The sequence below is a fragment of the Neodothiora populina genome (assembly GCF_041146345.1).
Source record: "Neodothiora populina strain CPC 39397 chromosome Unknown canker_contig_16, whole genome shotgun sequence".
In the NCBI taxonomy this organism is placed as follows: Eukaryota; Fungi; Ascomycota; class Dothideomycetes; order Dothideales; family Dothioraceae; genus Neodothiora; species Neodothiora populina.
The window spans coordinates 1,412,939-1,427,167 of record NW_027191409.1 but is presented as its reverse complement, the minus strand read 5'-3'; the positions used below and the strand labels follow the sequence as shown (position 1 = coordinate 1,427,167).

The window sequence follows — 14,229 nt, the reverse complement described above, 5'->3', positions numbered from 1 at the left end:
GAACTGTCTAGAAAAGAAAAGCGAAGTAGAAAGAGAAACTCCCCTTTTCTATTTTGCGCTTTCCAATATTCGAGATGCGAAAGAAAAGAAGAAAAGAAAAAGACTGCAAGGAACAGGAGACAGCAGCTCAGCTACACTGCTGTCGTTAGAGTATAATCCCACCAGGAGTCTTCTTTGCAGTCTCAGATGATGGAAATTTGCCGGATGGACACTATTGTTTTCCTGGCTCTTGATACATTTTCTCCTTTCCTCTAGTTGTGTAGAACATGTACTCAACTGGTTAGTTGGTATTTCGCTCTCAGTGTCCATACGTACGTGCCTGCTCTCTCTTGACGTGTTCAGCCCCGTATCGAGAACGAGCAGACTTCAACTCTACTCGTCGTCGTCGTCGTCGCCGCTTCGCTCTGCTTTGGTATACTAGACCAGAAGTGAGGTGAACAGATTCTGCAAGATGGGCTTTTTCACATTTGATATAGAATGGTAATAGGTGTATGTGGTTCATCTCTGACACGTTCTCTCCTATTTTCTTTTCCAGGTCTCTTTCCTCAAGCATCATGATTCTCTGTCTATTCTTTTGGCTTTGTCATCTTGATCTCTCTTCGTATATTCACTTTCTCTAGTCTGTATTCCTACATCCCTCATTTCAAGCCTTCCCTTCAGACTTCTCCTTCGATCCTCTTTCAATACGCTAGTCCTTCCTGATTCATTCCTGATCCGCATCCAATGCTCTTTCCTTCTATACCCTCTTCGATCCCTCCGCTCCCAAATTATCGTTGTACTTTTCTCTTAGTCCTCTGTCCTATGTATCTCCCAGAGCATTGGCGAAAGCATATGCTATGGCGCCACGACCGCACAAGCATGTTACAGGCAGCCATAGCCGACATAGCTCAGCATCAGCTTCCAAGCCTAGCGCGCAAGGAAGAGGAAGAGGAGGCCGGGGGGAGACCGCCAGGCATAGAGCAGCAGACACAATCACCAGGCAGAGAGAAGCAGAGGCGACCATCGAACATAGAGAAGCAGCGGCGACCACCAGGCACAGAGCAGCAGAGTAAGCCACCAGGCAAAGAAGAGCGTCCTCCCCAACACACACCAGATACGCGGTCCAGTCTCAGCTCTCTGGGCCGTGGGTCCAATCCCTCCCTCCTCGAGGGTCCCCTCAGTGGTGTCTTGTTCTCGGGAGAGGAATTGTCCTACTGTAAACAACGAGCAGATAAGGACGGCCAGGGAAGGGACCAAGGGGAAGGGTTCCTGCCTTGTTTAGACATTACTCACTGGACCACGCTCGCTTCCTCCCAATAGCTTCTCATTTCTCGTGTTTCTCATTTTTTCCGCTCCCTACCCTCTTTCTTTGCTCTTAGTGTTAGCCGGATATATCCGTTCGTTTCTGGCTCTGGGAGGGGGCTGTGGCGTGAACTGTTTCGACGATAATGATTCGATCAGATCAGATGAGTGAATAATACAATGAAGATGATATCAATGATGAACTCATGATGGACTTGATGCATTGATTTATCGTCCTTAGTCTAGGGTGGGTAGGTAGGTAGGTGGGTCAGAGAACAAGTAGGGCGGGTCAGTAAACGGGTAGTTGGGGAGTTCAGTCAAGGTCGAGGAGCCCAAGGTCACGATGGTACGTGTCGACTGACGGGAGTCTAAGGTCAGTCAAGGGCAAGGTCAGTCGAGTAGGGGTTGGCCAAGTGTATGGTCACTCAAGTAAAGGACAGAAAAGTCCAAGTCAGGGATGTCAAGGTCACAGAGACGAAGTCTAGACAGGGAGGTACAAGTCAAATAGACACAAGCCAAACCAAATCTAGGCCTAGGTGGATACATAGAGCCAACACAAGCAATGTAAAGAAGCAGATCAGGATGCGAAGCCATCGACCCAGCAGTCACCATGGTCATGCAGACTCTACACAGGTTCGTCTTCGATGTCGCCACACGGCAGGGCAAAGCTTTCGAGAGATGTAGGCGTAGAGGCGAACATACGGACTTGCGCGGATCATCTGTTTGCTTGACGACACTATTCGGAATCCGAAACAAGACATAATTTGCTTGTCTACCAAGTCACATTATTCACTTCTTCCCGAATCCCAGTCTCTTCATCAGCCTAGCTTCCTTTTCGGCGATGCTAAAGGTACTCTTCTTCTTAGATGGTTGTTGTTGTGATTTGTCCTGGTCTTCCTTTTGTTTTCCATCTCGGGCTTCTCGCTCGGCCGCTTCTCTTGCTTCTTTGGACAGATCAGGGACGTTGTGTTCGACGGCCATCTGTCTGAATCGAGACTTGAGGATCGGCTTCGAACGGGCTGCGTTTGAGACGTCGTCGTTCCAGACTTGTCGTACTGTGACACCGCCCTTGAAGCCCAGATCGTCGATGAGTCGTGCGGAGCTGGTGGGTTCGAGGAAATGGGCGCAGCCTTTGTCGTCTCTGTAGTGTAGGCGGAAGCCGAGAGAAGGATCGTCCATGTATGATCGCACAGACTCGAAGAGAGCTGCAGTGGTGTCTGTGGCTGGATGATCAAATTCGACTTGCATGTCGTCAGCTAGGCGTAGACGAATCGGCACGACTTTGACCTCGGTGAGGGATTGTTGTTTGCTCGCTGCTGCGGCCTCGAGCTCGCGGTCGGACTGCAAGCGCTTGTTCTGCGACTGGCGATTCAGAATTGCTTGGTGGGCTTGTGCATGTTCAATTGAGGGGGCAAAGTCGGACTCATTAAAGTCGTGCCGAGCGGCTGCAGGAGTGTTGTCCTTCGGAGCGGCGTAGACTCGGAAAGCCGGTTTCGAGGCTTGAGGGGCAGAGGTCGTGTCTGAGGCGGTCGGAGAGGACGGTTGCGTCGTCGAGGACTTGTCTGATTGTTGTAGAGAAGGAAATTGTGATTCTGTTGACGGGGTCTCTGTAATCGAGGAGGAAGCAATAACATCGTCGCCATCCGTGGGAGCTGGAGTAGAGTCCGATGGTGGTGCAGGTGTCATGACTGTGTCTTCTGAAGGCTCTGGACCCGCCGACTCTTCTAGTGGAGCAGCAGCATTCTCTGCTGATGCGTCCGGTGCTGAAATCATCTCGACATCGGCAGCAGCATGTACGCCCTTGGCAGCTGTCGTCTCAGGTTGGGAAGAAGCACCGGGCTGGGCTGCCTGAAAGTATTGAGAGATCTGAGCCATGGCTTCCTCCATAGCCGTGCCATCTTGCTTGAATGTTAAGCGCACCAAGACACTGCCGCTGTTGTAGCCCAGCTGTGCCAAGGTCTTCTGAAGATCTGTGAATGAGCTGAGCTCTCGGCCCATGATGTTCAGACATGGCTGCTCGTAGTTGAGTCTGCCGGCGCCTGTGTCTGTGCTAGGGACACCCCTGGAGGTTAGGTTTAGTTTCTTCGCCAGCGAGACACCTCCAGCAACGCCTTCCTCGAACTTGCGCAGAACCAGCCACAGCGAGGTGTTGCTGGGGAATTTGTCCTGTAGTCGAATGCCACCTTCCGACTGCGGAAGAGCGAGAGCGACATTGACCACCGAAGGCGAACGTGATGCCTGTGTCAGCTGAAGCTTAGCACCCGGCGACAGGCCAGAGAGACGAAATGTAAGAGAGAGGTCGAGCTGTTTCTGCTTGTCTGTCCTGCGATACATGAGCGTTTTGTGTACTAGATGAAGCCACAGATGCAAATCATACTTCAAAGTGTACTGATCGGGGTCGATCTTGAGCTTGCTACATGCTTCCTCCAGCACGGAGCGCAGATATGTGTTAGGCTGCACCATGATCTGGGTGCGCCGGAAGGTAGAGTCGACGACAAAGACGTTTGATGCCATGACAATATGGGAGTGATGGATCGGGATTATCTAAGTTGTGGATGTGTGCTGCTGCTGCTGCTCTGCTGATGACGATGACGACGATGACGGTGATAAGTGATAACAGTGGGAGGAGAAGAGGCGTTCACGCAGTTTATACGATGATTGGTTCTTGCACCAAGCAGATGATTGATCAGAACTCGCAGAGCCAAAAACAATCAGTGCGGTCTGTGATATGGTTGTTCATTAAAGCGAGCAGCCCTCAGTAGACGTAGATAATGCCACAATCGCTCTCCGAACCAGAAGAACAACGGGGTGCACCAGGCGTAGCTGAGGCCAAGAACAATGACACGCTCGCTTCTAGAAAGAGCCAGACCGTGCAGATTGGTTGCAGACGATGCAGAAGTGGCGGACATTGTTCGAAGGTTTCGGAAGAGGAATAGACAGGATAGAGATGAAGGATTATAGGCGATGGGCGATGATGACTGATGGATGGATGCCTCGCCCTGCCGCCACCGCCGCTGTCCTCTGGTTATTTCCAACCCCACCATTGTTTGTCTACTTTATCGAGGTAAAGATACAGTACCAGTAGGTAGGTAATCGTTGAACCATCCATCAATCAAACACTCTTCTGCATCAATCAGATATACTTTTCTCTTTTCCTTGTCTACTCCAACATTTTCACTGTACCCACCATGGCGTCCAAGACTGTACACATTGAGTCAGCAGCCCAGTTCTCACAACTGCTCAACTCATCACGGATAGTCGTGGCAGACTGTCAGTTGCCCTACTTCTCTTCCCTCCTACTATACATCTAATCTTCTGACAAATGCCATCACAGTCTATGCAGACTGGTGTGGACCATGCAAGGCCATCGCGCCTTACTACGAGAAGCTCTCCACCGAGCTCTCGCGGCCGAACCACATCACCTTCACCAAGGTGAACACAGATAACCAGCGCGACATCGCCCAGACCTACAACATCACCGCCATGCCTACATTCATGATCTTCAAGGCCGGTCGCGAGACGAAGCGCATCCGTGGCGCCGACCCCAAAGCCCTGGACGCAGCCATCAAATCGCTCGCAGAAGAAGCCGCTTCAGCTGGAGAAGGCGCTTCATCATCATCCTCGGGAGCTACCTCCTTGGGAGGAACCTTCCTCGGAGCCTCCTTGCCCAAGGGCTACACCGACATCACCGAGAACGTGGACCAGCTGAACCTCGACTTCTTGAACCTTTCTTCAGACGCCTCGGGACCACGATCTGTCTTCACAACCACCGCTCCCTCGGCCCTGAGCAAAGCAAAGAAGCAAGGCGACAACGCAGAGAAGGACTGGATCGAGTCAGACACCGACGCCCAACTGATGCTCTACATTCCCTTCCAGTCCACCCTCAAGGTGCACTCGCTCTTCATCACCTCGATCCCCACGCCGACAGCCGACGACGAAGAAGTGACCCGCCCATCCGTCCTGCGTCTCTACACAAACACAGCCAACGTGCTCTCCTTTGAAGAAGGCGACGCCGCGGCCCCGACCCAAGACATCACCCTGACGCCCGAGTCTTGGGACTCCAAGACCCACACGGCGCGCGTCGACCTGCGCTTCGTCAAGTTCCAGAACTGCACCTCGCTCGTCGTCTATGTCGTCGAGGGCGAGGACGGCGACGCGGAAAAGACCAGGATCGACAGGATCAGGATCATCGGCGAGAGTGGTGAAAAGAGACAGATGGGCAAGTTGGAGAAGATTGGTGACGAGCAGGGAGAGTAAGGAAAGAAAGAGAGAGTATCGAGATTCCGCGAGTCCTCACGACATTGGGGGAATCGTGCTTTGCCCGTCGGAGTGCGACAATAGACGCCCTTTTAGTCTTATCCAGATACTCATCAGAATCATACAAAAGACGAAATGTCACACGCCCCTTCGGCCCCTCCATCAGACAAGACGAATCGGGTCCCGCGATAGAACCACGACCCATCCTTGCGCTGTGCTTTGAATGTCGAATCATAGAGATCCATTTTGATCTGACATAAGGGATGGAGGTTGATAGATAGATAGATAGGTAGGTAGGTAGGTAGATACTGCTACGGCCGTCAAGAGGGCCATGTGAGAAGCTAGTCGTACTCTTACCCTCGTTCTTTCATGTACGACTTCTTCCTCTTTATGTAGCGAGGACACAATATAACCTACCTCTGCTGCCCATGTACCACAGTGGAACACAGTACAAGTGACTACCTAGCTGAGAAGTAACAGCAAGGTAGAGAAGTCTCATTGACCTCACCGAGAACACCAAGTATACTTGGTTCGATAAGGTACTCGACACTCGGTAGTTCTATACCAGTTGTACAGCACCGATGACCGATGCCACGTAGTGACTTCGCAAGGCAGCTGATGCGACGACGACGACGACGACGACGACGATGATGATGATCGCGCATGAGACATGGTTCTCTTCAACACAGATGTCCTAGTGCGATTGACACTTCACGTGGTCATGATGACAGCAGTGTCGCCCTCGCGCGCATATAGCTTCACTAGTCACTCACTAGACCTGTTCCAGAGGGGATACGTGCACTGCTGTCACAAGGCAGAGAAGAAGAAAAAAAAAGCAAAAAAGAAAACATGTGTGGCATCGAAGAAGTGACTTTGTCATTTTTGTATTCATCAAATCTCCGAACCAAACCACGCGCCCCCGTGGCCAGAAGGGAGGAAGGGGTAATATCTTATAGAAAACGCCGTTTTTTCACCCGTGGTATTCGACCTTTGTGGTATTTTCATATCATCCCATACAACCAGCAGCGGCAGGTTGCACCAAGCTTCGTCATGTCTTTTGTTTTCGAAAGACTACGCTTAGTGAGCGGCGGTCCTGGAGCGAGCGATGACGTTGGTCATCTCCTCGACCTTGGCCTTGGCACGGCCGAAGGTACCGAGCTGAGAGAAAAAGTCAGCATTTCTGTTCGTCGTCGGCACATCGAGGGAGGTAGACTTACTCTCTTCTTTGCGAGCTTGCGGGCACGCTTGTCCTTGGAGTTGCGGAGCAATTCAATGACACGGCGCTCGTAAGGGGCGAGACTGTAATCAAAGAAATACTCGTCAGCTCGTGTTCGTAGACAGAACCTCCAAGTTTGGTTGAGTGGATATGTGAGGGGAATGTGTGGTGATGGGGCCAGCTCTGGAAGTAGCAAGGTGTGGTCTGGTATATTGCGATATCCCGAGTAAAGAGACTTGTTGAAATCCTCTTCTCTCCTGCGGATAGGACTTTTTCCTCTTCAACCAGAACCATGCTCTTGACCAGGCCGATTGTGGTGTTGTGCATTTTTCAATCTTCCTCTTCGCTCTTGTTCTTGTTCAGATAACGTACCCAGAGACCTCCTTGACGACGTCGCGTACAAAAGCGGTGCGCTTGGAGAGGTGGCCCTTGGTGCGGGAAACACGGGGCTTAGGCTGGCGAGGGGTGACCTTCTGTATAAAGTGAAAAAATCTGGTTAGCACACATCTCTCGAGCGGTCAGTTGTCGCGCGCATCTTCCTCAATGATCGGGATGACGGCTGATCCTAAGATCATCTTTCTCATGCATTGCCTGAGCTATCACTCCAACCGAAGAAAAAAGTGCCGATATGGACAACAGCGGCTGCTGTGGTAAGAACGTACGTAACCAGCGTTAAGGCCAACGGCAATGCCGCTCTTCTGCTTGACTTCCTTGGGCATCTTGACGGTGTTGCTGTGTTGGTTAGTCGACGTCGCACACTTCGTAAAAGTCAAGGACTTTCGCTCTCCGAAAAGGTGTGTGGTTTCGCCAAGCGCTAATGGCAAATCTTCGGGTGAACATTTTGTTCTATCCGGGGTCGAAAAGTGGTCGATCACGTGAAAGGACGGAAGAAGACAGGGCAAAATTCCGTGATGCAAGTGCTTCGCGACTCAGACAATCGCGGTTTCCGGGCGGCTCAAGCGTTCGGCCCTGGAACTCTACGGGCACATTTCTCATCGAAACCCAGCCACATTATGCAGGCACTGCAGAGATTTGCAAGACAAGCCTTTCTCGAGGCGTTTCGCCGCATACCGCAGTCTCAATCTGTGAGTCTGCCTCAGCGTCGCAGAATCACATTCACGTATGAAGAGTCCCTGGTCAGGTACAACATCTCCGGAATCAGAGGCAAGGTACGTGAGGGTCTGGTAAAGACGTCTAGACTCTTGTACAGCACTTAAAGTACTGTACTTATGCGTGGTGCGTAGTGAGATTACAGTAGTGTTGAGAGAAGAAGAGACCCGCCCTCTCCGCAACTCCCATCGGAAACTGGACGGGATGACGTCGTAAGCACGAATTAGAAATCTTGTCAGTCGTCACCAATTGAATCTAAATGCACCGTATGACTTGCCTTACAAACACTGCCTCTCTTTATTGCGAAGGTTTGTTCTTGCTCTCACATCCTGCTGTTGTTGGGTATCTTACATAATTGTCCACTCCGCTCCCTCTTGCGCTCAGCGTCGCTCGTCTCTTCATCCACGCTTCGTCCCCTCTTCGGATCAATAAACAGACCAAGTCAAAGCCAGGGGTTTAATCTCTCAAGTATCCACAACAACGGGAGCACGCGATCAACGAACATCAGCGTTAATAGACCCAAAGACTTGAGGAAGCGCAGGATTTCTCTACGTCGCTCTTAAACTACTTTCATCAGACTCAATATCTTCTACATCAGCCATGTACGGCATATCATATTGGATATTTCCGCTGTTCGCAGCATTATGTTGGCTTGGTAAGTCTTTGGTCTCCCTCGCCTACGAAAAAGGAATCATGTGCTGACGTAGATGCTTGTTCAGGCACATTGTTGGGCATGCTGCTCGTGTGGGTGACAAATGGCAAACCTCACTATGCTGACATGGACCCGAATCAACATATTGCTTATATCTCGGATATCGGTGCCACCAACATGAAGCCTCTATTCATTGCCGGCTCCGCAGTAACGGTCGTCATCTTTGATGGCACTTTCATTGCCGAAAGATGGCTCAGACATAGAGGTCGTCTGGCGCACAACACCTCTTGGGCTCAAAAGTGGCTGTCAATCGGAGCTATCACCTTTGCAGTCATCGGCGCATTGGGCTTGATCTTCCTTACCATCTTCGATACCGTGCATTATCACTCGACCCACGATGCCATGCTTGTCGTGTTCATCGCCGGATACATCATCTCTGCGATTTTCATTTGCGCGGAATACCAACGCCTCGGGATCCATTACCGCGAGCACCGCATCCTTCGTGCGTCCTTCTGGATCAAGCTTTGCTTCATCATCGTCGAACTTTGTCTCGCAATTGGTCAGTATTCTTTGCTTTCGCTTCGGTCGTTTTCAAGGTCGCTAACACTCTTGATACAGCCTTTGCTGTAATGAGCAAACAACACCACTACAACCGCGCCGCCGTTCTCGAATGGACTGTGTCTCTGATCTACATCTTCTACGTCGGATCGTTCGTCATGGACTTCCTCCCAGCAGTGCATAGCAAGCACAACCGCTTCCCTAGCATCGAGATGGGTCCTAACGACGTCAATGGTCCTTCTGTGTCCGGTGGTCCAGTATACGCCGAAACCTCGTCGTACGACAGTCGTCTACCAATGCAGCAGACGGGTGGATTTTATTCCGCCTCTAACGAGAACTCTGTCGCTCCCAGCCGAAACTTCTAAAACGGAGGCAAATTGCGATCTACTGTTCAAATTTGACCCTTGTTTTTAATGACGAATTTCCTGTACATGCTTCCGAGCCGCGCCGCTGTTTCATGGCAAGGAAAAACGAAAGTGACGATGAACCACTACTCGAAACTTATCTTCGAGGACCCAGGAGGACAGGAAAGCCATCATCCCCGCCAAAACAAAAGACCAAACTCTACACGCATAAATGAGTCGCAAAAATGGATCACCATCCTGACTGTCCTGATCAAAGCAACAACATATACCCCACGTTACCTCTCTCACCAATATACATCTAATTCGAGAGAACGTTTCATGATGGACATTCAAGCGACGGATCCGGGGCTGGAGATTTAGATGAGACTCTTCCAGACGGCGCTCCATGGGCTTTTCCCCTCCTTCTCAATTTCTGTTTCCCTGTATTTCTGTCACATATATGTGGTTTTTCGATACCAAGCAATCATCTCTTTCTAATCTTGATCTACTCTGAAAACTCACATTTCCACCGCCTCGATCTTGTAAAGAAGTCAATGCAAGCGCTTATGCTTCCCCTGTACATACGTCTTCTACTTCCAAGCGCCTGCAGCATACGTATTTTCGATTACTATAAATACAAATGCATAATTCGAAGATCGAAAATTGAATAAAGCAAAGTATACATGAAACTATTCCCTCTCTCTAATCTTCTTCACTCTGCCTGACCAGACCAACGACGAACCAGGCAGGCGGCTCTGCAGTCAACCACCCCATTTCCGTTCTTAGACCGCGCGCGTCCTTGAACACGATCATCATATGCGAACCAGAAAGCCACCATGTTTCGACCAAGTTGTACTCGCTCATAGACCAATGCATGCCTCCCTGTTTCCATCTCCGGGTTATGCACAGTATGTAGCGTAGGGAGAGTACCTTACGGATATAAATATCCTTTTCGCCTATTCGTGATCGATCGATCGACGCAGGATTATCGACGCAGGATTAGCGGTGGAGAGGTATGGGTCGTGAGCTTGGTTGTGGATCGTGTTTCCTTTCTGGACTGTTTCTGAGCTTGCGCTGGGCTGGGCTGTGCTATGCTGTTGGTCCTTTTCTTGCGTGTCATTCGGAGCATTCTTGTTCCCTTTGGATGTTTAGGTGATGCACTGTGCGTGCCTTTTTTTTTTTTGATAAGTGAAGCCGATGTATCGTACCTAGGTACTTACTGTGGTTGTACGGCACCTTTATCTCATCTTATCGAGAGCGCTCTGGTTATACCTTGATACCGACCTGAGTTAAACATTGCCGAGGATTGATGAAACTTCTTGACTTTTGGAGAGGCAAGAGATATTTCACATGTGGCACAGTCAAGTATGACGGGAAAATAAAGAAATTGTTCTTCTCATGCAAATCGCGTTGCCACTGCTGCTTTCTATTCCACTTCCGGTGATCTCATGTACGTTGCTCTCCTCTTGGTATCATTGCTTTTCTCCCTCCACATCTCTTCCAAAGTTGAATTCTTTATCCACGCCCAGAAGACCTCACCATTCTCTCCCTCTGGTGACGCTAAATCGGTTTTGTTTTCTCTCGTCGTTTCATCAATATAAATCGTTAAGACACACCCAACGCCACGCGTTTCGCAAACGTCAAGTTGAAATGGCAAAAAGAGGAAAAGAAAAGTTATGTGTTGAACAAAGATCATAGAAGACAAGGTGACAGTGACCTAGATCTACTACGAAATCAAGTCTCGTTGCTTGTCCTCAAGCGTGTAGAAGTGACAAATGATATTCAATGTGCTTCTACCACTTAAAACCACCTCTTCCTTTAGTGGTGGAAGAGGCGAGTGTGCTGCTCGACAAAGGTGATACCGAGCTTCTCGGCAGTGCTGAAAACAACACCGTCGTTCTGGCTACCGGTGGGAGCGGCAATGTACTTGACACCTGATCTGGCAGCGCGGAAGACGTTGTCAATGAAGGGAAAGAAGGCGTCACTAGACACAGCGACCTCGGAGAGCTTGCTCAACCACTCCTTGCGCTCCTCGGCGGTGAAGGTAGCAGGAACCTCCTCGAACTTGTTCTCATAATCTTCCTTCTCTTCGCCAGTGGCAGGGACAACTCCACTGCAGAGCATGTCAATGGCGTTGCTCTTGTCGGGACGCTTGGTGCCCTTCTTCCACTTGATGTTAAGGGCACGCTCGTGGAAGCGCATGAACCAGTTGTCTGCCTTGTCGCCTGCAAGACGAGTGCAGTGGATGCGAGATTGCTGACCGGCACCGAGACCGATGACCTGGCCGTTGAGAGCGTAGCACACGGAGTTGGACTGGGTGTACTTGAGCGCAATAGTGGCGACAGTCATGTCGCGAAGAGCGGACTCGGGGAGGGGTGCAGAGTCCTTGGGAGTGATGATGGTGCCGAAAGTGCCAGTGGGGGTAATCTTGGCGTCGTTACGGTGCTGAGTGAGGGTGATGCCGTAGACAGTGCGCATCTCCTGGGCAGCAGGCTCGTACTCGGGGTCCATCTGGAGAACGAGGTACTTGCCACCCTTCTTCTTGCTCAGAATCTCGAGAGCCTCCTTGGAGTAAGAGGGAGCAATGACACCATCAGAAACCTCACGAGAGATAATCTTGGCGGTGGGAACATCGACCTCGGTGGAAAGAGCGATCATGTCACCGAAGCTGGACATGCGGTCGGCACCACGAGCTCTTGCGTAAGCCTGTGCAAGACCAGAAGTCTCGATGCCCTCGATGTCGTCGACCATGTAGACCTTGCGCTCGACAGCGTTCAATGGCACACCAATAGCAGCGCCAGCCGGGGAAACGTGTTTGAAGCTAGCAGCGGCGGGGAAGTCAAGAGCCTGAGTAAGCTCCTTGACCAAAGGCCATGCGTTCAGAGCATCGAGGAGGTTGACGAAACCAGGAGAACCGCAGAGGACCTTGAATGGGAGTTTCTCGTCCTTCATGAAGGCAGCAGCGGGCTTCTGGTGGGGGTTTGTTCCGTAGCGAAGGGAGATGTGCTGGACACCGTTACCGGCGTACTTCTTGCGGAAGAAGTCAGAGATGGCGGCATCGTAGTCGGCAGTGTTCTCGAAAGCCTTGAGAGCAAAGAGCTGTCTGCTGGTGCTGCTGACATCGCCCTTCTCAAGTTCGGAGAGGAAGTCGTGGTAGTCGGCGGGGTCGCTGAGGATGGTCACCCTGGAATGGTTCTTTGCGGCAGCACGGATAAGAGTAACACCACCAATGTCAATCTCTTCGACGGCCTCGGGGATGGTAACGTTGATCTTGGCGACGGTGTCCTTGAAGGGGTACAGGTTGCAGATAACGTAGTCGACCTTGTTGATGCTCTGCTCGGCCAGATCCTTCTCGTCCGAAGCAAGGTCACGGGCGAGGATGCCAGCGTGAACTGCCGGGTGAAGAGTCTTGACACGACCAGCAAGCATCTCAGGTGCCTTTGTGATTGCTGACACGTCTCTGGAGAAAGAACAGCCATCAGCATGATGGTCATGTAGGGAGTGGCTAGACTGGTAAAAGGAAGACCTACTCGACAGGGAAGTTGGCCTCGCGAATCATCTTGGCCGTACCGCCAGATGCGAGAAGACGGACATTGTTCTTGATCAGACCCTTGGCCAGGTCGAGAAGGCCAGTCTTGTCATAGACCGACAAGATAGCTGTACGAGAGAAGATACATCGTGGTCAGCCAACAGCAACATCATCAACACCATAAGCAGAAATAGCAGCGAGAGTAAGGTGAGAATGGGGAACCAATGCTGGTAGTACCCGGAGCTCCTTCGTCATTGGGGAAAAGAAAGCTTACCGATCTTCTGGGGATCATTTGAGGCCATTTTGAAGTATATGTGTATAAGAGATAGCTTCAGAGCAATAGACAGGCGAGACAAGGAAGGCAAAGAAATGGGTTAAATTGAATCACGGACGGCACCGACCGAAGAAAAAAGTCACACCAATGCTCAGACAAGAAATGGCAGTAGCAGCAACAGCAACAGCAAGGTGGAGGGGCATAAATATTTGCCAATCTTTCTGAGTGGCTTCCCGCCAAGGTCAAAGTGGGTTAAATGTGTTAGCCCCGCCTCTATACCCTCTTTTTTCCTTCCTCTTCTCTATGATACAATGAGATATCCCGAACATTCGCCGTCAGAAGAGAGCCTAAGGCAAGTCGAAGCGCACGAGAGAGAAGACCGTGCGTTCGCTTTTCTCGTGGACACCTCAAAACAGAAACTTCCGCCGTCCTGGCTTGCTTCTTTCTTTCTCTTTTTTCTTAACAATAACGCAAATTATAAACACTGACTAAAAGCATTTTCGTTGGAGACGCCTCTTCGTGAGGCTCCATGAGACCGAAAACCGTCATGTCAAGTGGAGAGAAAGAAAAGCAAAGGATTATGGGTGACGTCTCCTCCTAGCCTACGGGCGGGTGGAGGAGAAGTCAATGATCTTCGGCACATCTCTTCGATTTCGAGTCTTCATTTTCTCAATATGTTATGAGAGGATTCACTTGAGATCAGATTCTGCGAATTGCCGCGGGCTTGTTTAGGGCAATTTCATAATAGCCCTACAAGCACTGAAAGGCAAGGTAGGTTGTCGAAACGCGCGCACGCGTATCGACAAACGCTCTTCTGTACAATCTTTTCCGCCGAGACTTCTCAGCTTAGCTGGGTACCTCAGTGCATGGTACCGTATCATAAAAGTATTTTCAAATCACATCCTCATTAGTGCTGCTTGCAAACGACATTCGCTTTACAACCGCCAACAATTCTAAGATTGCCCGTGACTCAATTCCCTGCCTTTTTTTTTAAGTGACCTTGCAGTA

The 14,229-nt window shown here is 50.5% G+C and overlaps 5 protein-coding genes across 5 annotated transcripts; 2 read left to right on the top strand and 3 right to left on the bottom strand.

The window, feature by feature from the left end:
- Positions 1-2,070: 2,070 nt before the first annotated feature.
- AAFC00_003813 (uncharacterized protein) lies at positions 2,071-3,795 on the bottom strand (the record flags this gene model as incomplete). Its single annotated transcript, XM_069343340.1, has 2 exons — positions 2,071-3,604; positions 3,659-3,795. 2 exons carry the CDS (start codon positions 3,793-3,795, stop codon positions 2,071-2,073), a joined length of 1,671 nt encoding a protein of 556 aa, XP_069201169.1.
- Positions 3,796-4,469: 674 nt separating this feature from the next.
- On the top strand, positions 4,470-5,538 carry AAFC00_003812 (uncharacterized protein; the record flags this gene model as incomplete). Its single annotated transcript, XM_069343339.1, has 2 exons — positions 4,470-4,551; positions 4,616-5,538. The coding sequence occupies 2 exons, from the start codon at positions 4,470-4,472 to the stop codon at positions 5,536-5,538; spliced, it is 1,005 nt and encodes a 334-aa protein (XP_069201168.1).
- A 1,077-nt stretch (positions 5,539-6,615) lies between these two features.
- On the bottom strand, positions 6,616-7,473 carry AAFC00_003811 (60S ribosomal protein eL36; the record flags this gene model as incomplete). Its single annotated transcript, XM_069343338.1, has 4 exons — positions 6,616-6,696; positions 6,756-6,837; positions 7,127-7,227; positions 7,417-7,473. 4 exons carry the CDS (start codon positions 7,471-7,473, stop codon positions 6,616-6,618), a joined length of 321 nt encoding a protein of 106 aa, XP_069201167.1.
- A 991-nt stretch (positions 7,474-8,464) lies between these two features.
- AAFC00_003810 (uncharacterized protein) lies at positions 8,465-9,439 on the top strand (the record flags this gene model as incomplete). The annotated part of the gene is made up of 3 exons (XM_069343337.1): positions 8,465-8,519; positions 8,584-9,075; positions 9,135-9,439. The coding sequence occupies 3 exons, from the start codon at positions 8,465-8,467 to the stop codon at positions 9,437-9,439; spliced, it is 852 nt and encodes a 283-aa protein (XP_069201166.1).
- A 1,797-nt stretch (positions 9,440-11,236) lies between these two features.
- AAFC00_003809 (uncharacterized protein) lies at positions 11,237-13,249 on the bottom strand (the record flags this gene model as incomplete). Its single annotated transcript, XM_069343336.1, has 3 exons — positions 11,237-12,878; positions 12,949-13,075; positions 13,222-13,249. The coding sequence occupies 3 exons, from the start codon at positions 13,247-13,249 to the stop codon at positions 11,237-11,239; spliced, it is 1,797 nt and encodes a 598-aa protein (XP_069201165.1).
- Positions 13,250-14,229: the final 980 nt, after the last annotated feature.